The sequence below is a fragment of the Microtus pennsylvanicus genome, chromosome 11 (genome assembly GCF_037038515.1).
Source record: "Microtus pennsylvanicus isolate mMicPen1 chromosome 11, mMicPen1.hap1, whole genome shotgun sequence".
NCBI lineage: Eukaryota > Metazoa > Chordata > Mammalia > Rodentia > Cricetidae > Microtus > Microtus pennsylvanicus.
Genome location: NC_134589.1, coordinates 64,207,840 through 64,235,380, shown reverse-complemented (window position 1 = coordinate 64,235,380; position 27,541 = coordinate 64,207,840). Strand labels below are relative to the sequence as shown.

At 46.1% G+C, this 27,541-nt stretch overlaps 1 protein-coding gene across 2 annotated transcripts in view; it reads left to right on the top strand.

Annotated features, from left to right (window-relative positions):
- Nucleotides 1-27,541, top strand: part of Gria1 (glutamate ionotropic receptor AMPA type subunit 1) — a 320,473-nt gene that overhangs the window by 271,229 nt on the left and 21,703 nt on the right. For both annotated transcript variants that reach the window (XM_075992548.1, XM_075992549.1), the window contains exons 12-13: nucleotides 7,716-7,914; nucleotides 14,341-14,588. In XM_075992548.1, the coding sequence (XP_075848663.1) occupies nucleotides 7,716-7,914; nucleotides 14,341-14,588 (447 nt within the window). The remainder of the gene's footprint in view (nucleotides 1-7,715; nucleotides 7,915-14,340; nucleotides 14,589-27,541) is intronic.

Below are 27,541 nucleotides of genomic sequence, written 5' to 3'. Positions count from 1 at the left end.
GTGAGTACAAATGATATTTATCTTTCTGGGTCTGGGCTACCTCACTCAATATGATGTTTTCTAGCTCCATCCATTTAACGCAAATTTCAAGATGTCATTTGTGGGTGTGTGTAGTACTCAATTGTGTAAATGTACCACATTTACCTTATCCATTCTTCAGCCAAGGGGCATTTAGGTTGTTTCAAGGTTCTAGCTATAACAAATAATGCTGCTATGAACATAGTTGAATACATGTCCTTGTGGTAAGATTGAGCATCCTTTGGATACATACCCAAAAGTGGTATTGCTGGGTCTTGAGGTAGGTTGTTTCCTAATTTTCTGAGGAATTGCCATGCTGAAATCCAAAGCGGCTGTACCAGTTTGTACTCCCACCAGCAATGCAGAAATGTTCCCTTTACCCAACATCCTCTCCAGCATAAGTTGTCATCAGTGGTTTTTTTTGTTTGTTTGTTTGTTTTTTTGTTTTTTCGAGACAGGGTTTCTCTGTGGTTTTGGAGCCTGTCCTGGAACTAGCTCTTGTAGACCAGGCTGGTCTCGAACTCAGAGAGATCCACCTGCCTCTGCCTCCCGAGTGCTGGGATTAAAGGTTTTTGATCTTGGCCATTCTTACAGGTGTAAGATGGAATCTCAGAGTTGTTTTGATTTGCATTTCTCTGATGGCTAAGAATGTTGAGCATTTCCTTAAGTGTCTTTCAGCCATTTTAGATTCCTCTGTTGAGAGTTCTCTGTTTATGTCTGTACTCCATTTTTTCTTGGATTATTTGTTCTTTTGATGACCAATTTCTTGAGTTCTCTGTATATTTTGGAGATCAGACCTCTGTCTGATGTGGGGTTAGTGAAAATCTTTTCCCATTCTGTAGGCTGCTGTTTAGTCTTATTGACCGTGTCCTTTGCTTTACAAAAGCTTCTCAGTTTCCGGAGGTCCCATTTGTTGTTTCTCTCAGTGTCTCTGCTGCTGGGGTTATATTTAGGAAGTGGTCTCTTGTGCCAATGTGTTTAAGTGTACTTCCCACTTTCTCTTCTATCAGGTTCAGTGTGGTTGGCTTTATGTTGGGATCTTTGATCCATTTGGACTTGAGTTTTGTGCATGGCGATAGATATGGAACTATTTTTATTCTTCTACATGTTGATATGCAGTTATGCCAGCACCATTTGTTGAATATGTTTTCTTTTTCCCAATTTATATTTTTTTTTGCTTCTTTGTTAAAAATCAGGTGTTTATAGGTATGTGGAGTGATTTTCGGGTCTTCTATTGGTTTCATTGGTCCTCCTGTCTGTTCTTATGCCAATACCAGGCTATTTTCAGTACTGTAGCTCTGTAGTAAAGTTTGAAATCAGGGATTGTGATGTCTCCAGAAGCTCTTTTCTTATACAAGATTGTTTTGGCTAGCCTGAGTTTTTTGCTTTTCCTCATAAAGTTGAGTACCATCCTTTCGAGGTCTGTGAAGAATTTTGCTGGGATTTTGAGTGGCATTGCATTGAATCTGTAGATTGCTTTTGGTAAGATTGCCATTTTTACTATGTTAATGCTACCTACCCAAGAACATAGAAGATCTTTCCATTTTCTGGTGTCTTCCTCAATTTCTTTCTTCAAAGATTTAAAGTTTTTGTCATACAGGTCTTTCTGTTCAGTTATAGTTACTTCAAGATATTTTATGTTATTTGTGTCTATTTGTGAAGGGTGATGCTTCTCTGATTTCTTTCTCAGCCCAATTATCATCTGTGTAAAGGAGGGCTACTGATTTTTTTCAAGTTAATCTTGTATCCTGCCACATTACTGAAAGTGTTTATGAGTTGTAGAATTTTTTGAGGTCAAGAAAAATCAATCATTTTTAAATGATGCTTCTGACCCAGGCACATGTATGAAACGCTTAGCCTTGGTGTATATATTCAGAGAGCCCCCTAACTTAGGTTGTTACTTTACTTTTGTTTTTTTAAAGAGACAGATAACACTGTGTTGCCCAGGTTAGACTGCAAAGATTATCCACGGGCTTGGTTCCACTTCTGAACAGCATGGGAGTTATGGCCTATTCTGTTTCCTGCCTGAGTCAGCTTCACCTCCTCCCTCCTTAGGCAACCTGGTGGTCTCTACCTTCTAGGAGGCCACAGTATTGGTGTCAAGCTCAGTGCAGACACAAATCAGCATGGCACACTATAGCCTAGAACTTGTGAACTTGTGTCTTGGTCTTCTAAACAGATGAGACTACAGGCATTCACTACAGATCCTTGAAAAGTAAGTTTTTCAAATGAGACTATACAATACTATACTCTTTTTTATAATCAGCTTTGTATTCTGTACAAAGAGTATAGGAGAGATCCCAGCAAGAAGCTGGGTAGTTTCAAGCCTAGTCTGGTCTACAAAGTGAGTAGGAGGCCAGCCTGGGTTACCTGAGAGCCTGTCTCAAAAAAAGACAAAAATTAATCAACAAATGACTTGCACAGTTTATTCAACATCCTTTGTTAAATTTGTTTCCATGCCCTCTTTCATGTAAGGTACGAGCAAAGACACCACTTTTAGGTGTCTATTTGGGCCGGAGTACCCTGACTTGTGCCTGCAGCTCATCCTTCTAGCCCCTTTAGGGGCTCCCAGTATGGCCCCCATTCCATCGGCAGTTAAACCAAGCTTCAGAGATGTGAGGTGGCCTGCCCATAATTTCCCACAGGGCAGGACAGCGGGTGGTCCACACAGCTTCCAAACTCCCACTTAACTATCTCAGACAGGCTGAGTGTCCCTTTGAAGACATGAATAGGGTTCCTGGAGAGCTAAGAAAGGAAGACAGGCCCTGCTCAGGGTGGCTGTTCTACGGCTCAGCAGGGAAGAAGTGAGCCAGAGGGGCTGAGCATGCAGGGAACAGGCGCTGGTAAACTGGTACCTGACAAATGGGATGTTTTCAATCTATTGTTTTAAGTGAAATAGCTACTGCTAATATGTGGTCTGGGCTGAAGATAGCCACACGTTAATTAAAGCAGAAGCGTGCCTTGTTCATTTACCTCCTGTTTGTTCGTGAGTTATTCTTAAACAGCATGCTGTATTTAAATACATCCCCAACCCTAAAAACTTCCAGTGCCGGATATTTGGGTCATAGATGAGAAACAGGCTTACACCTGGCCTGCTGAGAGAGGGTCCGAGGCCCTCAGAGCCCACCTGGACCAGCGGATGGATGGACCAGCGGTAGCGAGAGCTTGGGGTGGACCATTCTATATGCAAAGAAAACCATATGCTTTGTTATTATGGGCTGTCCAGCAGCAGCTATAAAAGATATCCTTCTATGTATGTAAAACCAAAATTATGCATGGAAGAAGTCTCATTTTAACCGCAGAGTGATGCCAAACACTCCCTTCTAGGAACTGCGGGGTGATGGATAGTCAAGGCCCGCAGTCAGCCCTGAGAATATAGGGGGTGGCTTTTAGCAGAATCCAACTTCTATACAGGTGAAGTCACACCCCTGAAGTCAGATCCTGGGTTCCCGTGCAAGTTCTATGGCTGTCTTTGTAATCTAAAGTACTTCATCTTTCTCAACCTCGGTTTCCCAGTGGAGCCAATGCCCTATTCCTACTGCCCCACCACGATGAAGATTGGAGAGATGGGAACTAATGTCCTATGCAGCTCAGGTGGGGCCTGCATAGACCGTGGTGCTGGGGGAGCTTCCTGTGTTGTGTGGAAACTGGAATGACCACTTGTTCACATTCCCTTCCTGCCTTTGCTGGTTGTTCCCACTCCAGGAAATGCTGCTCTGTGGCAGACTGTTCACAGCCAGTGTGCTGGCTAGTTTTAAATGTCAACTCGATACAAGCTAGAGTCATTTTGGAAGAGGGAACCTCAATTGAGAAAACACCAGACTGGCCTGTGGGCAAGCCTGTGGTGCATCTTCTTGATTGATGATTGATGTGGGAGGGCCCAGCTCACTGTGGGCAGGACCACTCAGAGCTGGCCAGTCTGGTTTATTTACCAAAGCAGGTGAAGCAAGCCCTGAGGAGCAAGCCTGTAAGCAGCACTCCTCCTTCACAGCCTCGGCATCAGCTCCTGCCCTGGGTTCCTGCCCTGACTTCCCTGGGTGCTGGACTATGATCAGGAAGTGCAAAACAAAATAAACCCTTTACTCTCTACACTGCTTTTGCTCAAGTTATTTTATCACAGCAATAGAACCCTAAGACAGCCAGCCTGCCTCCCTGGCCCAGTCAGGTGACACCTCGTCCCTGATGCCTTGCCAGATGTTTCCTAGAAGGACATGATCTTCCCCACCCCAAGTTCCTTAGCACTTGATGAGTGACACCTGTCCCCTTCACCCTAGCACATTCCAAGGGGGTTTCTCTCTCTCTCTCTCTCTCTCTCTCTCTCTCTCTCTCTCTCTCTCTCTCTCTCTCTGTGTGTGTGTGTGTGTGTGTGTGTGTGTGTGTATCTGTTTCTGCCTCTGTGTGTGTGTGAGTGTGTCTGTCTGTCTGTGTATGTATGTATGAGTATATGTGTGTGTATGAGTGTGTGTGTGTGTCTGCCTCTTCTATTAAATCAGTTCTCTTCTCTGGAGAGGAAACCTCTTAGATATTTCCCATCAAGCTGCACTGTGTTGTCGTTGCTGAGAAGATGTGTTATCACTCACCTACCCACTACAGGCTCTCGGCCAGGCACTAAGTTGCATGCTGGGGACAAAGCTAGAAGTGACACTGATATGACCTATAGACACAAGTATGGAGACAGAGAGTCGGCCAGCTTGTCTGTGTGACTCTAGACACGTCACTTCAGCTTTAAGAAGCACCGCACCAAAAAAGCAATGCCAAAGAAGGGGGAGGCTGAAACAGTATGACATCATAGGGCTGTGGAAAGCAGGAGGTGTGAGAACAGAGGCCTCAAGGAAAGGGCCTACAGACGCAGGTTTGGGGCGATTCCGAGGAGTCCCTGCTAGAAGGGCACCTGCAAATGTCCCCAAGGTGTGTGTGTGTGTGTGTGTGTGTGTGTGTGTGTGTGTGTGTGTCAGAGGAGGGTCTTCGTTACCATTCCATGGCTGTAAATAGACACCATGTACAAGACAGCTTATAAAGAAAACATTTAATTTGGGGGTTAGGGCTCCAGATGGTAAGAGTTCACGGCCACTACAGCAGGGAACCCAGCAGCACTGGAGCAGTAGCTGAGAGCCTACACCTTCTTGATCCACAAGCATGAAACTGAGAGAGTCAGAGAGAAGAAGAGAGAGTTGGGGGATGGGAGCACTAAGTGGGAATGGTGGGGGCTTTGGAAACCTCAACGCTCACTCCAAGTGAGACACCGACTCCATCAAGGCCAGACCTCCTCATCCTTCCCAAACTCTTATACTAACTGGGAATGAAGCATTAAAATACGTGAGCCTGTGGGGTCCAATCTCATACAAATCACCACGGTGAGAAAGACTGGTCTCAAAACTACAAAGGCCAGGGAGACTGGGCCACAGTATGGTGGAGGAAGGTGCCCACTGGAAGCTATGAGAGCTGGGTTAATCAGGAGGGGTCTCTCGAGCCTCGGTAAAATGTTTAGATTTTTTTTTCTAACCACGACTGGTTAGAAAGGCAAGTATTATGAACCTGTTTACAGCTTTAAAAGGTCTGCATGGGGCTGGGCTCTATCTGAAGCTCAAGAGGAAGCTCAGTTGGTAAAGTGCTTGCCACACAGGCATTCCTGCCTCACCTTGACCTCCAGGCTTCATAGAGGAAGCCAAGTGTGGTGGCATACACTTCCTCCCCAGGTTGCTCTGAGTCACGGTGTTTATCACAGCAGAAAGGCAAGCTAATACAACTAACAAACGACAGGATAGATGAATGAATGAGTGGATCTATTAATATTCATCCATTACTTTGCAAACTGAGGCTGTGAACACTTGCGTGATCTACCCAAAGGGAAGACGCATTGTTCTGTGAGTCAGAGCTCTGAGGTAATAGACCCTTGTGGCGGCGTAGCTCTCCTTGGAGCCATTATCCCACCCCCAGCCCTTAGCCCTGGGCCACTCAGCTAGAGAGCTACAGCAGTGGCCAGCAGCTGGGAAGGTTAAAATTAGTCACCCCAGTTCTGCCAAAGGAGTGGCTGGTAGCTAATGATGTGCTGGGACTGGCTCATCTCGGATGCAGCTGCTTCATCAGTGAAACCGTTGAGTTTGGCCAGAGCCCATCACCTCATTCTGGGCATCTCTTTGTAGACAGAGCTCAGATCAGAAATGAGGCAAAATGGACATTGTTTCCCTCCTGCAATCCAGAGCCAGAACTGCAGAGCTCTCATTCCCAGACCTTTGCAAAAATAGCTGTTTGAAATCAAAGACCGGAGGAAATAGGTCACACCCCATGACCTTTTAAGCGTGGCTGAATGAAGGGCCCCAGAAAGTGTTCCTTCTGTCCCCTTCCTCACAGGGATGATAGGACATGCTTTTAAAGAAAGGAGGTGGTCTAGATCCATCTCCTTCTCACACATGATGGTTAGCGAAACTGCTGGCTCAAAAGCCGATGGCTGCTGGTAACTTTCATTCCCTACTCAGTCTCAGAATGGGCTTTCTGACATAGGCTCCACGCCCCACACCTCTACCCTGGGTAGGGCTCTACCCCGAAGTGTTTGTACCTCCATCCGGGAAGTGCTTGGTTGGGCTCGCACAGCAATTTATCCAGGAAGAAAAGGCACAGGGGCAGGAATGTGAGGCAGCTGCTCGTGTCTCATTCACAGTCAGGAAAGAGATGAAAGCTGTACTCAGTTTGCTTTTTCCAATTCCTTACATCTAGGACCCCAGCCCATGGAACAGTGTCACCCACATTCAGGATGGGTCTTCCCATTTTAACTCACCCAGTCTAGAGACTCCCTCAGTCTAGAAATGCCTGTCTGCCTGAATCCTGCCAAGCTGACCATCAATATTAACCATCACACTCCCTAAGAATCACACAAAGTGGTTGGAGTCAGAATCCAGACCCTAGTAGTCCCATGGAGCCAGGCTCCGCCTCCCAACCTCAATATGCTAATTAGATGGACAAGTAAAAGTGAAAAACAGAGAGAGGAGATGCCTTCAGTGTGGTTACATTGTGAGTAGGGACGAGAAGGCATGGTGATTCCCTGAAAGTCCTTTCTTAGAATCTCAATGTGGTATTTAGGTTTAAACAGAGGCTTGGAGGTCTGCTAGCCAAGCAGCGGACATGGCTCCATTCATCATAGTGCCAGCTCCAATCTCTCTCACTTGTAAGATCTGTGGAAAATCTTTCCCTGGAAGACAAGTTCCTCCTCCTCTCACTGGCCCTAGGGGTCCCAGACTTTGCCTTCCCCAGTATGAGATTCCTGGAATGGCCTGGTAGGGGACAAGCATCCACTTGACAGTGTCTTTGTTCCTCCTGGGAGAGTTCCAAAGTCACCCCGAGGAGCATCCACACCACACTGTGGGGTCATTGGGAAGCCCTGGACTGGGAGGTCCCGAAGGTCCCTGTGGCTTTTGGGGCATAAGAAAGGGACTGTGGGAACATCAAATGAAGCTTCATCTCCTATATGCCTCTGTACACTATCACCCAAAGGACAGAAAGCTCACGAAGTTTTATCGTATGACTAGGAAGGAGGCATGGCATTACTCTAACATTTGAATTCTCTCTTCTCCCTTACAGAGCAGAGAGTGCAATCGGGGTTGACAGCTCTGCTAACAGAACTCTGCTGGCTCCCTACTCCTCTCCAGAGCCTTCTGTAACTGATGTCCACGCCTCTGACCCCTGTCCCCTTTGGCCTGCAGGTCCCTGTCTGGACGCATCGTCGGCGGTGTCTGGTGGTTCTTCACTTTGATCATCATCTCTTCCTACACAGCCAACCTGGCCGCCTTCCTGACTGTGGAGAGGATGGTGTCTCCCATCGAGAGTGCAGAGGACCTGGCAAAGCAGACGGAAATTGCTTATGGGACATTGGAAGCAGGCTCCACTAAGGAGTTCTTCAGGGTGAGGGCATTCCCTGATCCTGAGGAGCCTTCTCTGAAGGGACTCACTCCATTCCGCTTCCCTTCTCAGTAAAGAGGGTAGGGGCTAGGGGCATGCAACTCTGTAGCAGAAGGGCATGGGAGGATCTGTGTTGTTTCCCAATCAACACAAAATAAATAGAGGATGGATAGATGATAGATAGATAGATAGATAGATAGATAGATAGATAGATAGATAGATGAATGAATGGGTGGATGGAGAGAGAGATAGTAAGTAGGTGGATGGGTAGATGGATGGATGGATGAGAGATAGATAGTAGATAGATAGATAGATGATAGATAGATAGATAGATAGATAGATAGATAGATAGATAGATAGATAGATAGATAGATAGATAGAAGATATAGAGTAGACAGACAGACAATTACCAGCAGCAAAGTAATTACCTACCTTCATGCAAATCCCAGAAACTCATGAAAATTCTTGGGTTTGGGGCTCAAGAGGATCACTGAGGTGGTCTGCCCTTTTGGGTGAGAGATTCATTCGAAGAATTGTTATTGCCATGGATAGACAGCATGGTAGGGGATCTGAGGAGAGTTCATGTCTCTGAGGCAGAATTTTGGTCTCTTCTTATAGGTCTCAGAAATAGAGGTCTTATGCCAGATGGGCAATGAATAGTCCACACTCCTTGTAGTCAGGGTACCTCCAATTCCCAAGTGGCAAGGGAGGGGGTCTTGAGTTTCAAGGAAAAGGAGGAAGAAGTCTTGTTAATATATATGACTTAGAGGAGGTGGGACATTGGGGAGGAAATGGGGAGGTGGGGAGGAGCTAAGGAGAAGCTGGGGAGGAGCTAAAGAGAATCTGGGAAGAAGTGGAGAGGGGTCCATTAGGGTAAGGTGTACCTGTCTTACAGGTAAGGAATGTGCTGACTGCACATTCCTGCTGTCTTAGAATCTGGTAGCCTGAGCCTATAAGCTTTTTTGAAGAAGTAAGAATTAGGGTGCCTGGTATTCTCCTAGAACCAGACACCAGGCAGGTTCTGGGGGTGTGTGCCTTTTTCCTTACAATAGCTGTAAGGAAAACACCACAGCTGGTAGCCATGGCCTGATCAACCCCTAGACAAAACCTAATTCTTGGAACATTACTTGGTTGTCTTAAGACCCCTGAGAAGTAGAATTCTGTATCTATAGAAACTTCAAAGATCCAGGGTTGATTTAGACCCCCATCAAAGCACAGGAAACACTGTCCCATCCCTGTTCTCCCGGGTCTGTAGTTTAGTGAGGAATGACTTAGGAAAAGTGTGGATAAGACTTGCACCCGAGACTTGTAGCTTTCCTTCCTGCTGTGGGTTTTCGGATATCAAAGGAGCCTTAATGGACTTCATGCATGAAGATTGGGGTCAGAAACTTGAAGGTGTCAACACAAAAACACATCTCTTACCTCAAAGGGAATAAGAGATAGTTTATTCTGGAACTAAATATGAGTTGCCATGGGCTGGAAACCCAGACTTAGGTCACTTCAAATCCCATGTTCCAATGTGGAAGTTTTTGTAGTAACAGAACATAAAATTCTTTATCTAGGCATTTTCAAATACATTAGTGAAAACGCTAAGTAGGCAGTGAGAGCAAAGCAGAGAAGCCTCAACTATAGGTCTCGCATGTTATGTAAGGACACTCTTAGTCCTATGGTTTATGGAAAACTGGGGTTTTGTTAATACATTCTAAAGAGAATGCATCTGTTAGAAGGCCGGTCCAGCTTTGTTCCTTAGTGATGGGATGCTAGGTCTGACACAAATGGGGGACAAAGAATGGCTAAAGCTAGACCAAGATAAACTGTAGTTAGGCTCCAGCCCTGCAGCATTTCAACGTCTCCACATTGCCCGAGTTCTAGTCCGTCTCCCAGCATTGCAGACACTGCTTCTTGCCAGGACTTCTCTTTCACAATGGCGTCCAGAGTCATCCCTAGCCAATGGCTTCTGAGCTCATGGTCTCATGATTGCAAAGAATGACAGACAAAAGGGTATGAGAAGAGAAAGGGTTATTGGGAGGTAGAGAACCAGTTCCCTATGTGAGTTGCTAAGCAACACTCCAGGTTGGAAGCTTTCCTACCCTGGGAAGAAGGCTGCATGTATTAATCATCCAACTGGGACGAATCTGGTCCATTAATTTGAATGGGGAATTCTGATCTGTTGGTGGATCCCGATCCCATGCTCGGGCTCCAGCAAGTCTTCCAAGTTTGGAGGAGGAAGAATGTGGAAGGGAAAAGAACAAGGACTGATTGATGGGCTAAGGAGTCAGCGTTTTCGTATTTAAGGGCCTGCATTCACTCATGAGGTAAAGTGGCCCGTGCTCTCTGAGATGACTGCCATTTCATGCAGACAACTTGATTTCCTTGAGCCCAGAACCCTCGGTGCTTACAAAAGGGATTGCTTTGTCCCTGGATCCTCCTTTAACTATCTCACAGCAAAAGCTGTTTCCTTCGTAAACAAGATGATCCACTGGGGGAAAGTAGCACTGGGAGAATAGAGCTGTTGGATAGTTCCAGAGCCGTGAGAATATGTGAAGACCGGGGGATGTGAGGAGACCTTTGTGTCGAGGCTAGATAGACCAGGTGGAGAAGCGGGGGTCTCCAAGGGAAGAGCACTTTGTCAAAGTGTTCCCTGACTGTTGTCAAGAAGGTGCCAAGCAAGTCATGCACTGAGCATCCCAACACTAAGGTAACCCTGGGGGGTGGGGGGGAGACACAAATACTCCTAGTAGTCTTACCACTTAAGCATTTTCTTCATGCCAGGCGCTGGGCTAGCATGTCTCCATGGCAACACTGTCCATGGGAACAGCTATCACCACTGTTCAAAGAGAAGCAGTGAGTCTCAGAGAGGTGATGGTACTTGCCGAAGCGTCTGTGGCTGGCAAGGTAAATGAGAGAAGAAGCTGGCTGAAAGAGAGAAAAGGCACAGCTGTGCCACCGGAACTTCTCTCCGTGCCTGACACCACGACAGAGTTCTCATTGCTACATCTCTGGTCCTAGTTTCTACACCTGCAAAAGAGCACTGCTCAGAGATGTCCTATGAGCCCTGGCACGTCTGGGACTGACCAAGACTTTGGTGGATAGGGAGACATCAGCTTCCACTCCCACTACCCAGAAAGAGGGGAAAGGAAAGCATGGAATTCCTCACCCCCATCTCAAAAGAACCTGGCTTCCAGTCCCCATGGCAACCCATCCAGAGTCTCTGAATTCTCTATGGATGGTTTAATTAAGATGTGCGAAAGGCGATGGGAGCGACGCAGGACACATTCAAGAACAGATAGCCTGGCACGTTCCCAAGCGTCTCTGCCATTCGTACCCCATTGGAGTTCTTGGAGATTAGATTGTCCTGGTGGTCTCTGAGCACCTGTGAGCACAGCCTGGGTTTCGGGGGTGTGGCTGAGCGGATGTGGTGTTTTTCTGCACATCGCTGCTCCGGGGTTTCTCAGTTCTGCCTGTCCACAGCTTGTTCCCTGCTGTGCCCATCCCGTCAGGTCAAATCGCATCTTACAATCACCCCGCTGTGTGTGCTGTTGATCTTGTGTCTGGAAGAGCACCCGGCCCTGATTGAATGTATGTGGTTCACTGTCTCCTGTAAGAGAGTATGGAGCCCCCTGGACATGCCAGGATTGGGTGTGGGTGCTGCCCCTTCCTTTGCTCTCCTCTCTCACACATTGCCACGGTTGTTTTCAGGTCAGAGTCAGACATTTCAAGTCAGCAAGATGTTTGAAAAATATCATGAAATAAAAGGAGGAAATAGCGGCCCAAAGAAGAGTGTTCCAGAGAACAAACCAAGTCTTAGAAATAAAACTGAGAGCTGAACCCAGGCTCCTCTCATCCAGTCCAGTGTTCTCTCCAAATTACTCTATGGAACAAATGAAATAGTTTGTCTAATGAAGGACGATCACAAATTAAATCCATGTCAAGTGGCTCCTTGAAATTCTAAGTAACTATTTCCCAACATTTTAAACTAAAAACTAAGAATTTTTCTGGGTCCTAAATATCTTATAGATCAGTCACCCAAAGTGACAGTTGAAATGCCATTCACATCTGATGTTCTTGACACCACGAAAATAAACCTAATACTTTGTACAGACAAAAACAATTTTGCATGTATAATAATGATCCTGTATTAATTAAATGTGATCTATTTAGTAACTGATATACAGGCTATATAACTTTTTCAGTAACTGCCCTTTTCTTTTTTTAAGCCCTTTGTAGGCAGCTAGCATTTGTCTGTTTCCAAAGTCTTGGGATCGGAGATAGAGATCAGTGAGCTAGATGCTCACTGCACAAGCTTGGAGATCTGAGATCAGATCCCAAGAACTGGGGAAAAACCTGTGGCAACACAGATTTGTAACCCCAGTGCCTGGGAGATCAAGACGGAACAATCCTGGCGCCTTCTAGGCAGCCAGTCTAACCAACTGGTGAGTTCCAGGTTTACTGAGAGACTATCTCAGAAGGTAAGATGGAGAGCAATAGAGAAAGGCACAGATGTTGACCTCTGGGCTCTACAAGACAGGGACAGATAAATACAAACACATACACAAAGGAAACAAAAACTCAAAAGCCATATTCCAACAACCCCAAAAATATCCTTGGGGAAAGCCTCCCCCCAAAAAATATAAATAAAAGCTTGAGGGATTGAGAGGTTGTGAGGTGAGAGGCTACTTTGCAGCGCTGAGTCATGAGTCCTGACAAGAGCCTCAGACAGTGAGGAGGACACGGAGAGGATGCCTGCCTGCCTCAGTAGCTTCTACAGACTGGTGACTAGCAATCTCCACAAAGTACCCAGTCCATACTCTGAGTGACCGTGAAACTCGTGACCTCCAGGGAAACCAGGCCTCACTGACAAATGCTAAGCCTCATGGATCAGAGCCCTGCTAGGTGTCTGCATTTTTACAGTGTTGGTTCAGGATGCAAGGGTCTCCTAGAGATTAAGGGCTGCTGCCCTGGGGCTGAGGGTCTCCGCGGACAGAGGATTGACTCCGCTCTCTGGAAAGAGAAGGATACAAGTGTTCTGCATTAGGAGGATTAAACAATCTGACCAAAACTCCCAAGAAAAAAAGGTCAGAGCTGGTTTCAGAGATGAAGAGGCAGTTTAAATTTGGAGTGTATTGTGTGTGTGTGTGTGTGCTCGCGCACGTGTTCACATGTGCATGCACACATAGGTACATGAAGACATATGTGCACATGCTCACAGAGGCCAAAACTCAACATCCATTGTCTTCCTCAATCATTTTCAATCTTTATTTTTGAGATAGGGTCTCTCAGCAAACCTGCAGCACCTTGATTTAACCTAGTAAGACTGACCAGCTGGCCAGCGAGCCCAGGAAACCTCCTGCCTTTGCCTTCCCACTACTAGGACTCCAGGCATGCCCTGCCACCCGTGGATATGAGGTATCTAAAGTCAGACTCATGCTTTCAAAGCAAGCACTTCACCAGCTGAGCTCGTGCCCAGTCCCAGGCTGGAGGCTTTTCAGATGTAAGGAGAGGAGAGTACTGGGTCTCCGGCATCATTGGTTATGTTTCTGTCACTGCTGAAACGCCATGACCAGTGCAACTTAAGGAAGGAAGAGTTTCTCTGGGCTTACAGTTCTAGAGGGATAAGAGTCCATCAAGGTGTGGAGGCACAGTAGCAAGCTCACGTGGTGGCCAGAAACAGAAAGCTGAGAGTTCCCATCCTCAACCCCACACACAAGGCAGAGAAAGTGAAGTGGGAGTTATCGCAAGGCTTTAAGCTCTCAAAACCCATTCCCAGTGACATACTTCCTCCAGCAAGACCACACCTCCTATACCTTCCCAAACAGCACCTGCCAACTGTGACCTTGCACTCAAATATCAGAGTCTTGGAGAGGCAATTCTCATTCCAACCATCACCCATGTTGTGTGCTTTATCAGACAATTGATGTCTAGACGCCAGGTCACATAGGAAATTACTAGACCTTGGCATGGGCAAGAAAGGATTTTGTTGTTGTTACTACTGTTTGTTTATTATTATTGTTGCTGTTGTTGTTGTTGTTGTTGCTGTATTCAGTGAAGTCAAATCCTGAATTCAGCCCTCTGCTTTGGAGCAGTATACATGCTCCCCTTTTTGAACTATAGACAGGTTCCACAATGTCTTTTAAAGCTAGACAGGGACCTGGTTGCTTATCTTTGGAAGGAATATAATTGCTCAGAGGTAATTAAATGATTCTGAGATACTCTGTTCATTCTATATTTACAAGATATTTGTACCTTGGAACCTACTGGTACTAATTAGAGGCTCTTATTTTGCAATCACTCATAATTTGTTTCTTCCTAAGCTGATCTGGCTCATGAATGTGTGATCAAACTCCACTCAGCTCCTCACTGATGTGCGCGCCAACCCCAAATCAAGCACCACCATTGCTTAACCCTGGCTTTGTTCCTATCCCCTGCCAGAGGTCTAAAATCGCTGTGTTTGAGAAGATGTGGACATACATGAAGTCAGCAGAGCCATCTGTGTTTGTTCGGACCACAGAGGAGGGCATGATCAGAGTGAGAAAATCCAAAGGCAAATATGCCTACCTCCTGGAGTCCACCATGAATGAGTACATTGAGCAGCGCAAGCCCTGTGACACCATGAAAGTAGGAGGTAACTTGGATTCCAAGGGCTACGGCATTGCAACACCCAAGGGGTCCGCCCTGAGGTAAGTACCCAGATCTGCTTCCTTCGTGCTCCCTCTGCCCTCCCCATCTCAGGAACGGGAGCCGCTGCATTACCACAGGCCCCCACGCATAATAGAAACCTCCAAGAAGAGATCTTCTGAAATGCCTGTGGGCCTGGAAGATTCGAGCCATCTGTGACCATCAGCCCTGAGGTTGGAAAGTGACCTGGGTGGGGGGGTGCCTCAGCTTGCGCTGATGTTGCTGCCTGTGTGTCCTTCCCCATGCCTCGCTTTTCACCCCACTCCCTAAGTGTTAGCTGTTGGTAACCCCTGTGCTTCCATCCTGCCATCTGTGACACTCTGTCCCTTACTAGACACCCTGCATCCAGCTCAGCTATGAGCAGGGTTCTCCAGTCATACCGACTCTGACGGGAAATGGTTTGTAATGTGTCTCACAAAAGAAGTTGAAACACACTGTCCAAATGAAAAGTCCAGCCAGCTGAGCCTTGAGGAACGTTCCGATCAAAGTGCCTCCTGATGAACAGGTCCCAGTTAACACAGCCCGGGTGTCTGTCTTAATATAGGAGTCTTGATACAAGAGTAAGTTGATCAAAAGGGGCAAAGCTGAGATTATGTTCACATACAGAACTTTTGCTATCTGTTTTAGATAGCTAGGGGCAAATCCTGCATACCTGCAATCAAATGGGCTAAAGCAGAGTTAATTCTAGAAGTTGCTACTATCCTGCAGAAGGGAAGACATTTTATTACCCAACCCCTAGGTTTCCTAACCTGCGTACTGCAGCCCTTCTGAGGTCAAGAAGGTTGAGGGTCAAAATGGAATAAACTAAAGTCGGGCATAGTGGTGCATGCTTTTAATCCCAGCATTCAAGAGACAGAGACAGGAGAATCTCTCTAAGCTGAAGGCCAATCTGTTTGACATATCAAGTTCCAGATCAGCCAGAGCTACACAGACAATCCAAATCTTTAAAAAAAAAATCAGAGATTGGAAAAACTACATAAAGTGTTATCTCAGAAAGATAGCCTTAAGTCACCAGTGAGAAATTATTAACTACAGAAGGAGTAAACATGTATGGAGAAAGGATACCCTCTTAAGAAGATTAAGATGGGCTAATAAGGGCTGTAAAGGGACGGAGAGGGACTGCTTGCCATGACAGCCGCGGCCACTCTGCCTTGCCTTCTTCATTCATGGAAATGACATTGAGTTCCCTCATTATCCCGGGCACTGGCACGGCAGCTGACACCAGTGTTCTGAACAAGGCACCCTTCCCATGTAACTACATGATTGCGAGCTGAGGCAGGCGTTCAACAGCTTATAATTGCTTAATGCTTTACTAATACTCATGAAAGGTACTGGGACGGCCTACAAAAGGGGCCCTTGAGGACATCTATTTCCAGTAACAAGGAAGAACAAAACTGTCACTGTAAGATGTGTGGGTATGCTGGATAGGATGTAACAACCAGCCTTTTAAATGCAAGTTAGGAACTCTCTAGGGCCAAAATGAAAAAGAAAATAAATAAAAACCAAAGTGAAAAAGCAGAGACTAATGATTCTGGGACTACCCTAAGCAGGACGGAGTTGCAAATTGCACACCATCCCACATACTCCAGAGTCAGCAATACAAGCAAGACATCAATCAGAGACATTCTGAAAGAGAGAGAGAGAGATGCTCATTAAAGATAAGCCACACTTGATAAAGTTCAAATTACAGCTTACAGAAATGACATATCTTTCTGTGTAAAATCTGGGAGTGTGGTAAATAGCAGGCAGGTAAAATCGAAGAGAGAATTGGTATGCTTGTACGGGGAGGGGCGATCAGGGAAAATTCTTCAGGAAGGTACAGAAAAGTGGGAACCAGAGCAAAGAGGAAACATCAGAGAAAGAAGAACTGATCTGTGATGATTTCCAAGTATAAACGTTAAGTATAGGCTACAGCTTGAAAGATTTTTTTCTAGAATTTATGGTAAACATCAACTCAGATTCAAACATCAAATCTCTGTGAAGACAGATTTTTTAAAAATCAACAGCTGAATCCATCAAAACAACAGGAGGCAGAGGGCAAGTAGAGGACCTTCAACACAGCTAGGTAGAAAGGCCCAGCCAGGTCCTGGGGATGGGTAGAGCCTGGGTGGGGGGAAGGCCTCCAAGGTTGCTTTCTTCAAAATAAGGTTTTACATTCAGAGGAACCAATGAGGCAAAGCAAGAAGATGGGGAGATGGCTCAGCAGTTGAGAGCACTTGCTGCTCTTACAGAGGATAAGAGTTCAGTTGCTAGCACCAATACTAGGTAGTAGGCAGCTCACAACCACCTGTAACTTCAGCTCCAAAGGATCTGATGGACTCAGTGGGTATCTGTATTCACATGAATGCACACACACATACACACACACCACAGAGAGAGAGAGAGAGAGAGAGAGAGAGAGAGAGAGAGAGAGAGAGAGAGAGAGAGAATGGAGAATGGGTGTGAAAATCTTAATGAGCAGGTACAGGTGAAGAACAGCCTGCTCAAAACACTGAAGCAAGAAATCATGACACAGGATAAATCAAGGGGAAGACAATGAAAAGAAGACAGGGCTGAACTTGAAACATGAGCCTGGAGAAGGTTTCATGAAAGACTTATTCAAATATTAGTGAAAATGCTTTAAATAATTTTAAGTAATTCTCCAGGAGTTGAAACAATAAAAATGTCATCATGGATTTAAACACCACTGACTACAACCTTAGTGGAGAGAAATGTCATAGCCTGGTATTCATCAAACAGGCACCAGCATCCTGAGGAACTCACAAGACTCTTGGTATAAGTAGGCAGATTTAAAACAAGATCCAGATAGTAGTGTTTATTGGGGAAATGACTTTTATTCAAGGAACGTACAGACAATCAGCCTAGAAAGATGCAGCGTACAGAATCAGATGTCACAGGTTCAGGGAAAGTTAGTGGTTGTCTGAAGGCTTTGGGGTCAAGGCCACCAGCTGACAACAGGGCCCAGAGAGAAGCTGTGGTCTCTCCATCAACAGAATCCTGAGACCTCTCCTCCCCTGACAAAGGCACTTGAATAACAAGACAACCAGAAATGCACCGCAAGTTTCAGTGACAGGGACCCAAAATTTGAGTATTCTGCACGGCAAAGCCTCGCTACTCTAATAACAGCCACCGACTGTGGTATGAGCACTCTCTCGTCTCATCCCTATGGGCTGTCATTAGCCCCACGTTCCAGAGGTGCAGGTTCAAGAAAAGAGACAGCAGGTGGGCATGAGGACAGGCCATCTGATTCAGTGTCCAGGGCTGTGACTTATTCAAAAGCAGCTCCAGGGTGGATGACTGACAGTTCTGTCAAAGGCAGGGGCTAGAATGAAGCCAGTGTGTGTGTGTGTGTGTGTGTGTGTGTGTGTGTATTCATGGGCAAACTGATAACCATCAACTCAGGAGAAAAAATAATTTAGAGGCCAGAGCAACCACTGGGCAGTCTGATGGCAGAAGATGATTAACAGATCCTGGTTTAACAATATCAGGTCCCTTTGCTTTGAAAAGTCTTGGTGCATTTTCCATACTCAAAGACTCTTCCTGGGGTCAACACCAGGAGCCTGAATCTGCAGTGAAGAAAAGCCTACCTTTTTGGTTTATATTTCTGTAAAAAAGACAAGACAGTTAGGACTTGCGAATGAGAGCGGGAGAAAGGGAACGAGAAACCCAGATGCCCTGGTTGCGGGATTCCCAGAGGCCAGAAGGTGTCGGATCACCACACAGCATAAATTCACACGGGCACACATTCATCCACGTAAACAAGAATAGAAAATCATAAATTCCTCCATCTTCAGTTACAGAACCCCAGGGACCACTTCACACCAGGCATTCCAGCTGCAGGGTTGCATCACCCCAGCTCTCTCTTCGTCCTCCTTTTTTTGGAGTACTTCATAGTAACCATGGATCATGTGACCTCTGAGCAACCAACACATGGATAAAGCTGCCAGAAGAGGGCCCAGCATTTCTGCCTGGGAAATCCCCATGCTGTCTATGGGATTCTGTTTCTCATCTGTATTGAGATCGATATTGGGCACTGGCTCACCAAATTAAGTGCTTGAGTCTAAGCCCTCGAATGGAGCTCAGATCCCATAAACCCACATAAAAGCCAAGCCAGTGTAGCAGCCACCTATAATCCCAACACTCAGGCGGGGGAGGGGGGGAGCTCCTGGACAAACTGACTATTTAGACCAGCTAAGATTAACTAGGCTCAAGTTCATCCAGAGACCTTGCCCCAGTAAATAAACCGGGAGCTATTGAGAAGGACTCCTGACATCTACTTCAGACCTATGCGTACACATGTGCACACACTTGCATATGTTTCTGTCCCCCTACCAAACTCACATACACACAAGCACACATACCACACACACATGCCAAAAAGGAAAGGATCATTTTTTTTAGCAGCTAAGACTATACACATTCACACTCCAGCCAATTTCCCCTCAATCTCTGCCTCACACACCAGAGATGGGAGGAGCTGCTTCACCAAGATGGTTTAAATATAAATGAGTCACTGTAAACCAAACCCTAGAGATGCATGTGCCAGCTCCAGCTACTTTACATCTGTGGAAACCAGGGAGCGTGGTGAAGCCGCTCTCGTCCTCCGAACCATCGCGCTCTTGCAGAAACTGTAAGTCACTCGCAAGACTGGAAAGTGATAAAAGCTTATGCTCTTGACATGTGATGCTGTGTGCTCAGGACATGGCTACAAGATTTTCACCATTCCACCAAAGGCAGAGCAGTAACAGCCCCTCCAGGCAGGTGCTCGCAGGCCCAGGGCCACCTTCCTGGCAATCCTCCAATTGTTCCGCATCACACCGTACCTCCACACAATAGTGAACATTCCTTCCAGTCTGCCCTCCATTGCTCCCAGATGGATTCTGAACCTCTGCCTCCTAAGCTCAGAAAACTGGTGTCTAGGGGATATGAGTATAGCTCATCAATACAGTGTTTGTCACACAAACCTGAGGACCCAAGTTCAGTTCTCAGAACCCATGTAATCACTACACAGACTGGGCCTATAATCCCAAGGCAGAGAAGCAGAGGCAGGAGGATCCCTGGAACTCACTGCCAGCCAGTCTGTCTAGCCAAGTCAGCAAGTTCCAGGTTCAGTGAGAGACACTGCCTCAAGAACCAAGGTAGTGAGCAATACGGGAAGGCACCCAAAGTTGACCTCTGCCCTCCACATGTGAAAACACCCACCCAGGCATATACATAAAACAGAGAGAGGAGGGGGGAGAAAGAGAAGGAGGGAGGGAGGAAGGAAGGGAGGGAGAGAGGGAGAGGGAGAAAGGGAGGGAGAGAGAGAGAGAGAGAGAAGAAGGAGGAGGAGGAAGGGAAAGAAGGAAGGAAGGAAGGAAGGAAGGAAGGAAGGAAGGAAGGAAGGAAGGAAGGAAGGAAGGAAGGAAGAGCCTGAAAACCAAATGTTGCTCTAACACCTGTCAGCTCTGCTCAGCAGAGGCCAGATCATGGTCCCACAGTGTGCTCAAAGACACTTGGTGACAGCATAGCACTTGCTGCCCTACTCTGGAAACAAATACCCTGACGAAGCAAGGTGGCTCAATGCTTGGCTTTCCATTTGGACAGGTGGCATTCCTTTGAAGCAGATGCTGTTTGCTCGTTGTCACTGCATGTCTGGGCTTGGGTGAGGGACTGAGTTATGTTTCTGAAGCCCTCAGGTTGTGAATAAAGATGGACAGGCCAATGCCAGTCTCCATGGGAAAGGCAATTAGTAAATCCACTAATTATAATCTATGGGCCTATTGGTGGCAACTAAATGTACATGCCTGGCTGAAATGCAATCTCTTCCCTGAGATGCATAGTCCCTCTAGTTAGAGACGATATGTTCAAATCTCCTCGGTCAAGGTGCATGACCTGTATTTACAAACTCAAGCAAGAATGTACCCCAGATTGGCCTCTGTTGGAGTCTTAGCTAATGGCTTTCCTTCACAAACCATCATCTGCCAGGAGTTTAATGGATTTGCTAAGAGTTACGCCCTAACCAAGACATTGGTCAAAGTCTGGTCTTTAACTGACTGTGGTTATGTGGGGGATTCTGTGGTCTCTGTGATTGTGACATCTCCGTGTTCTGTCACATCTTGTCCATGCCAGATGTTTGGGCCAAGGGGACACAGGAGCACAATGCAGCTTTTCCCTCACTAACGACAAACATTCAGGAAGGTCTATTCCATCCCGTACCTTCACTTTGGGCACCCACCCCACACACAGCACTGTGCATAGTCCTGCACGAATCCTGTAGAGAGAGAAACAATCCCAGCCCTTCAGTGATGCCGTATCCAGAAGAGATCATGAGTAGAAATAAACTTACTGTTTTGTTGATGACATAAGCCGATCAAAGGCACTGAAAGGGAGGGAAGGCCATGTCTAAGAGACAGACAAGTGACATTGGACAGAACCCTGAAGGACTATGAGAAGGAAGGGTGGGGGGCGAGAGCGAACAGATGCAGAGGTCAGGAATGGCTAGGACCATCTTTCTGTCCACTGGCAGACATGCCAGGAAGTAGGAGCCATGAGTTACTACTGTCTATGGAGAAGGGTGGCAGCTGCCTCTGCAGTTTGGGCTGGATGCCAGGAGAGGTCAGAAGAGCAATCCAAAGACAAGGGTGGAGCTTGATTCTAAACATTACCTGGAGGTTGTTTGCAAAGTGAGTAGGCAGGAGAAGAGGGTCATGGGCAGAGAAGTCACTTGTGAAGCTGTCCTGGTCATCTTGAAAGGAGGCAGTCAACTTGCTCACAATTATGATGGGATGGGGTCAGAGGACAGTGGCTGCCTCTGTGCTCATTATAGTTTTTCTAAAACCTGGGTAGTTTGGGGAAAAGCTGGCTTTAGAAGAAGTGGTGCTGTTGACCAAGAATTGAACAGGTACCAACCGATGCTGCCAAGGGCTAGATTCCCCAAACAGAATCACCTCAGCTTTGCTCTGAAATGCTAGGAAGATTGTAAAAGGCTTAGCTTTGAGGGGTCTGTGCCTGTCTGCTTTTATTTTTTTCAAACATGAGAATCTCAGGATCGCCCACCAACATTTCAGTCTCTCTGGAGTTCCCATAGAATATGTTTTTCTCCCTTCACACAATTTCCAGGAACTGTCTTATTGACATCTGGGTAAAGAAAGGAGAAAAGTGAAGGCCACACATCAAAGATGCATGAGCCGCAAACAGGTGGGGACCATGGGCAGCTCTGTGGTCCTTCCTCCAATTCTCTTTCTTTGCCTGATGCAGATCTTAGTTCTACAGACGGCTGGGGGAAGTTTTCTTCTCCCAGCCAGTCACTCTGACCCTGGAGACAATTGGGAAAGCAATAATCAAGAGATCCGCGCTGTGTCTGATCTATTACTCTAAAGGCTCAGCCCCAGATGCCAGTGCCCACTGAGACTCCCAGGAGAGCTGGTTTTGAGAAAAGCTTCTCACTCTCACTTCTCAGGTTTCCTCCAACAATCTACTTCTGAAGGCTTAGAACACAGGATCAAGAAACACAGAGTCTAAATGACTCTCCGGGAGTTCTGTCCTGCAGATGAGGGCCAGGAAAGTTTAGGGAAAAGAATGGGCCAGCAGCAGAGGCCAAACAGGGGGAGCAATGGTGCATAGCAGCAAGGCTGTCAGGGAATCTAGAGAGAGTCACACAGAAGTCGTCAGCATTGAAGGCACACAGCTCGATCCAGGTTTGTGACTTCACCGGCAGTCAGAACTTGCGGGGCCACCATAGCTTTATCGGCCTCCTTTTTCTTACCTAGAAAACTGGGATTGGGCCAGCCAGGTAGCTCTGCGTTAAAGAGCCTTGCCCCACAATCCTGGCGATCTGAATTCAATTTCCAGAACCTGTAGAAAGCTGGAAAGAGAGACCCAACTCCATAAAGTTATCCTTCATCAACACACGCACACACACACACACACACACACACACACACACACCTCATGCACATACAAAGAATATTTTTTTTAAAAAACTGTAACAATAATTTCATGAAGTTTCTTCCAAAAAGTGATAAAATGCCGCAAAGGACCTGTCACAGAAGACACTCCTGACTATTTTCTATCCTCTGTTCTCGTTAGACCTATCGGAAAGTCACTTGAAGTCTAAATAATTTGTTTGTTTCCTCTCTGTAAAACCCATCATGTCAGAAATCCACATGAGCTTAGCCCACCTCCCTCTCTGCTGCACACATTGGCTGCATTTGAAATAAAATGTCTCTCTCCAAGAACAATCTGTGCTCCTCCCCCACAGGGAACATGCTGAAAAAAATAAAACACTAATATTCATTTCTCCCTCCCTCCCACACTTCAAGTATCAGGCATTCTTCCTGTAGTTTGGTGCTGGTGTGGGGCCCTGCTGCTGAGGATAAATACAGTATGTCCCAGGAAAATGGCAATCCCTTTCAATTGGTCTTTGCCTCCTGATGGGTAGCCAGGGATACGTGTTGTCATGGTAACCTCATGAACTCAGTGACCCAGGTCAGGTCTGATCAGAGACAAAGCACTGTGGGCAGAGAGGCTGTCTTGTCTGCATCCCCCTAAGAGGGAAGAAGGAAGAAAGGGAAGGGGGCGGATAAAAAGGGAGAGCAAGAGAAAGGGAGAGAAGTGTATGAGTGTGTGTGTGTGTGTGTGTGTGTGTGTGTGTGTGTGTGCGCGCGCGCGCTTGTATGTACATGCATATGCGGCTGCAAGCAAATTTGAATAGAGATGGAGGTTTTCCAAGGGAGAGAAGCTTTCTCGGGTCGGTACTCCTAGGGTGGACCACAAAGAACACAGAGAAAGCATCTTAGGATACTAGTGTAGTATCCAGCGCAAAAGTCCAGGTCTACAGCATAGCAAGGGCTTGCTTTAGCACTTAGTGGCCTTGATGGTTAGCTCAATATTCATCAAGCACAGCAATCCAAGCAATTGTAAGAAATACTGACCACGTCATCTTACTCACACGGTGGGTCTGTGAATGCAATCTTGTCTCCATCTTCATCAAACGGGTCAAGAAACTGAGGCACAGGGAGGTGACAGAATTGGCCCAAGGTCCCCTAAGCTGGATTTCCAACTCGAGCAGCCTCAATTGCAGAATGTCTCCTCAAGCATTAGACAAGAATGTCTCCTCAGAGCTAGGCGTGGGAAGAAAAGTGGTCAATTAATATTGCTGATAGGTGTTGGGGCAGACTTCAATAATCTCGGGTCTCAGGTAGTAGAAGCAGGAGAATTAACTATTCACAGCCAGCATTGTCTACATAACCAGTTCAAGGCCAGCCTGAGCTACAAGTACCTTGTCTCAAAAAATCAACAAATACAAAGAAGACTGGGGTCATTTAGTGCACAGATACCAACACATGTGCACACGTGCGCGCACACACAGTTAGACCTACATAGTTAATGTGAAAATAGAAAAACAGATTCCTGCTTCTACCCCGAATTCCATAGGATACTCTTGTCTCCTTTCTGCACTGTGCACCTGTGGAGTGCAAGTGGCCCCTTTGGGATGGGGACCATGCCATCGGCTAGACCTCCAGATGGGCAGAAGTCCATCCAGTGTGTACTGATATCACCTTGCTTGTTTATGATATCTAAACTGAACCTCCTCCCTACACACACAAAAAAAATTTATGCCTCCTAAAATTCCATATGCTTTTGGTTTTGTCTGCTCCATTAAGTAGATCATGTTGGACTGATGGTACCACAAGCACCTCCCAGCGCCTGTGTATGCAGAGCCCTGTGTGACTTGTGATTCAGTTATCCCTGTTTCCCTGTTGCAGTCTGAACCTAAGATAGGTTCTCAAAGGGCTCTGTGCAACCGTGCTCAGGTCAAACCTTGATCCTAAAGCCTTCCTCGTTTTTCACACCCCCACCGCTGTGCTAATGGAGGTACCCACCTGCCAAACGCCACCACCTTTGTCCTTCTTAAGACACCATCCTTAAAGCGGTCAGGAAAAACACACACAGTGAAGGTTCCAGCCCCGACACCACCTCCAAAGCCCCACCTTCCCAATGAACCTCACAGGACACCAGTGGAATCTCAAAGGCAAACAAACTCACACCGACTCTGTTAGAACGCCGCTGTTGCAGCCCTGGCTGAGCAGCTCAGAAACGCAACCATTAGAGAGAGAAGAGGGAAGGATGTGATGTGGGAAGGACTGAGATGAACAGCACAGGAACTGGAGGGTCCTTACCTAGGCGAGAACAGCAGCACCGGGCTGCGATTTGCCTGCCAGAGCCGGCCTTTCTCCTGCTGCTGCACAAACTGTATGCTGCTTTCTTCCAGCGTTCACCAGAAACAGCAAGCTCCCCGACAACTTTATCTCAAACTCACTGGGTCTTTTGATTTTTCTGAGCTGGCAACTGCTATAATACAAAAGCAGACCAGCAGATGGGGGAAGGCTTGGCTGTACACCTCGACTCTGCCACTCAAAGCCCGTGGACTTGGAAATTAAGTGTGCTTTATGGTACATCAGCTCTGTATGCGAACTCTTCCATATTATAGCTCTGACATCTTGGGAAAGTAGCAGCAAGAGACAGGGCTGGAGTTAGGACTGGCGGTGGATGCTGGGTCTGCTAGCTACAGCAAGAGTCTCTTGGGCAGGCCACTTCCCGTCACTAAGCCTCGGTTTCCTGTGGGCGGCAGCTCAAGTACAGAGTGGCATAGCAGAAAAAGGTTGTAAGAGAAAACGGTTGCCCAGAATACTCCAAATGTCTCTGAAAGCCTTTTGATATTAGGACTTCAGTTTATTTGCTTGTTTGTTGTGTTTGGTGGCTATTGTTTGTGCGTCAGGGTTTAAACGGTAGCGCAGATTGGTCTATAATTCACTGTGTTGCCCAGGCTGGCTTCCAACCCACAGTCTTCTTCCTTGGTCTCCTGAATGCTCGGATGACAAGTGTGCCCGTCCCATATGTTTTGAGTTTACCAGAAAAAAGGTAGTCTCAGAGCTGAGGGTGGTAGAGTATGTACCAATGATGCAAGAAGCAAAACCCTTTCATAAAACTCTTACCTTTGGTAACTTGACTTTTATTAAGAAAGCAACTTTCCTCCAAGGAATCTGGTGCCTCTGCAGCCACCTTCACTCACATGCAAGTGTGCACATACACACAAACACACACATTCACATGAGATTTAAAAAAAAAAAGTAAAGAAGTTTGGAACTGGAGAGATAGTCCAGTGGTTAAGAGCACTTGCTGCTCTTGCAGAGGACCTGGGTTTAGTCTCCAGGAACATACTGGGCAGCTCACAACTGCCTATGACTCCAGGAAATCCAATGCCCTCTTCTGGCCTCTGCAGACACCTGATGTACACATATCTACACACACAAAAAAAAAAAACCCACAATTTTTAATCTTTAAAAGATGACTTTCTTTTTAAATTTATTTTCTTTTTTTTAAGAAAACAAACTTTCTTTTTCATTTTACATACCAATCCCAGTTCCCACTCCCTTCCCTTTCCATTCCCTCCATCTACCCCCACCACTCCACTCCTCAGAGAGGGTAAGGCACATTGCTTTATGGAAGGACCAAGGCTTTTACAAATAATGCTCCTGTGAACATAGTTGAACAAATGTCCTTGTAGTATGATTGAGAATCCTTTGGGTGTATGTCCAAGAGTGGCATTGCTGGGTCTTGCGGTAAATTGTTCCCAATTTTCTGAGAAACTGCCATGCTGATCTCCATAGTGGTTGTACAAGTTTGCTTTCCTGCCAGCAATGGAGGAGTGTTTCCCTTACTCCACATCCTCTCCAGCATAAGTTATCGCTGGTGGTTTTTGACCTTAGCCATTCTGACTGGTGTAAAATGTTGTTTCAGAGTTGTTTTGATTTGCATTTCCTTGATGGCTAGGATGTTGAACATTTCCTTAAGTATCTTTCAGCCATTTGAGATTCTTCTGTTGAGATTCTCTGTTTAGTTCTGTTCCCCATTTTTTAATTGAGTCTTTTGTAATTTTGATGCCTAATTTCTTGAGTTCTTTATATATTTTGGAGATCAGTCCTCTGATGTGGGCTTGGTAAAGATCTTTTCCCATCCAGTAGTCTGCCTTTTTGTCTTATTGACTGTGTTCTTTGCCTTACAAAAGCTTCTCAGTTTCAGGAGATTCCATTTATTTATTGTTGCTCTCAGTGTCTGTGCTACTCGTATTATATTTAGGAAGTGGTCTCCTGTTCCAATATGTTCAAGTGTACTTCCTACTTTCTCTTCTATCAGGTTCAGTGTGGTCAGATTTATATTGAGGTCTTTGATCCACTTGGACTTGAGTTTTGTACATGGGGATAGATATGGATCTATTTTCATTCTTCTACATGTTGATATCCAGTTATGTCAACACCATTTGTTGAAGATGCTTTCTTTTTTCCATTGTATAATTTTAGCTTCTTTGTCAAAAATCAGGTGTTCATAGGTGTATGGATTGATATGGATTGATATCTGGGTCTTCAATTCGATTCTATTGGTCAGCCTGCCTGTTTTTATGCCAATACTAAGCTCTTTTCATTACTGTAGCTCTACAATAGAGCTTGATGTCAGGGATGTTGATGCCTCCTTTATTCCTTTATTGTACAGGATTGTTTTGGCTATCCTAGATTTTTGTTTTTCCAAAAAATAACTTTCTTGCCAAGCAGGATTTCCCTTGTAGAAAGACTTACATAATTTCTTCCCTCATAATTTAGCACCAGAAAAACTGGTAATTTTTAGAATAAAAAGATACTTGCTAACCAGTTGTAGCCCAGGTTTAGTCTCCCTTCCCACAAATCCTTTCTGAATGAAATCAATGATGGCCATTGTCATTAGCCCCCAAAGTCAGTTCTCTGGATGCTGTCTGAGTGAATGATACACAAGCACACCCATGGGGAACGCTCGGAGGACAGATCCCAACACAAAGTCTTCAGGAGCTAGACCGGGTGGAGCTGGTAAAAACACAAAACTGAGTCCCAGTGTGGTCGGGAAAAGTCTTCAAGAGGGATTAGAGCAAGTTCTCTGGGCA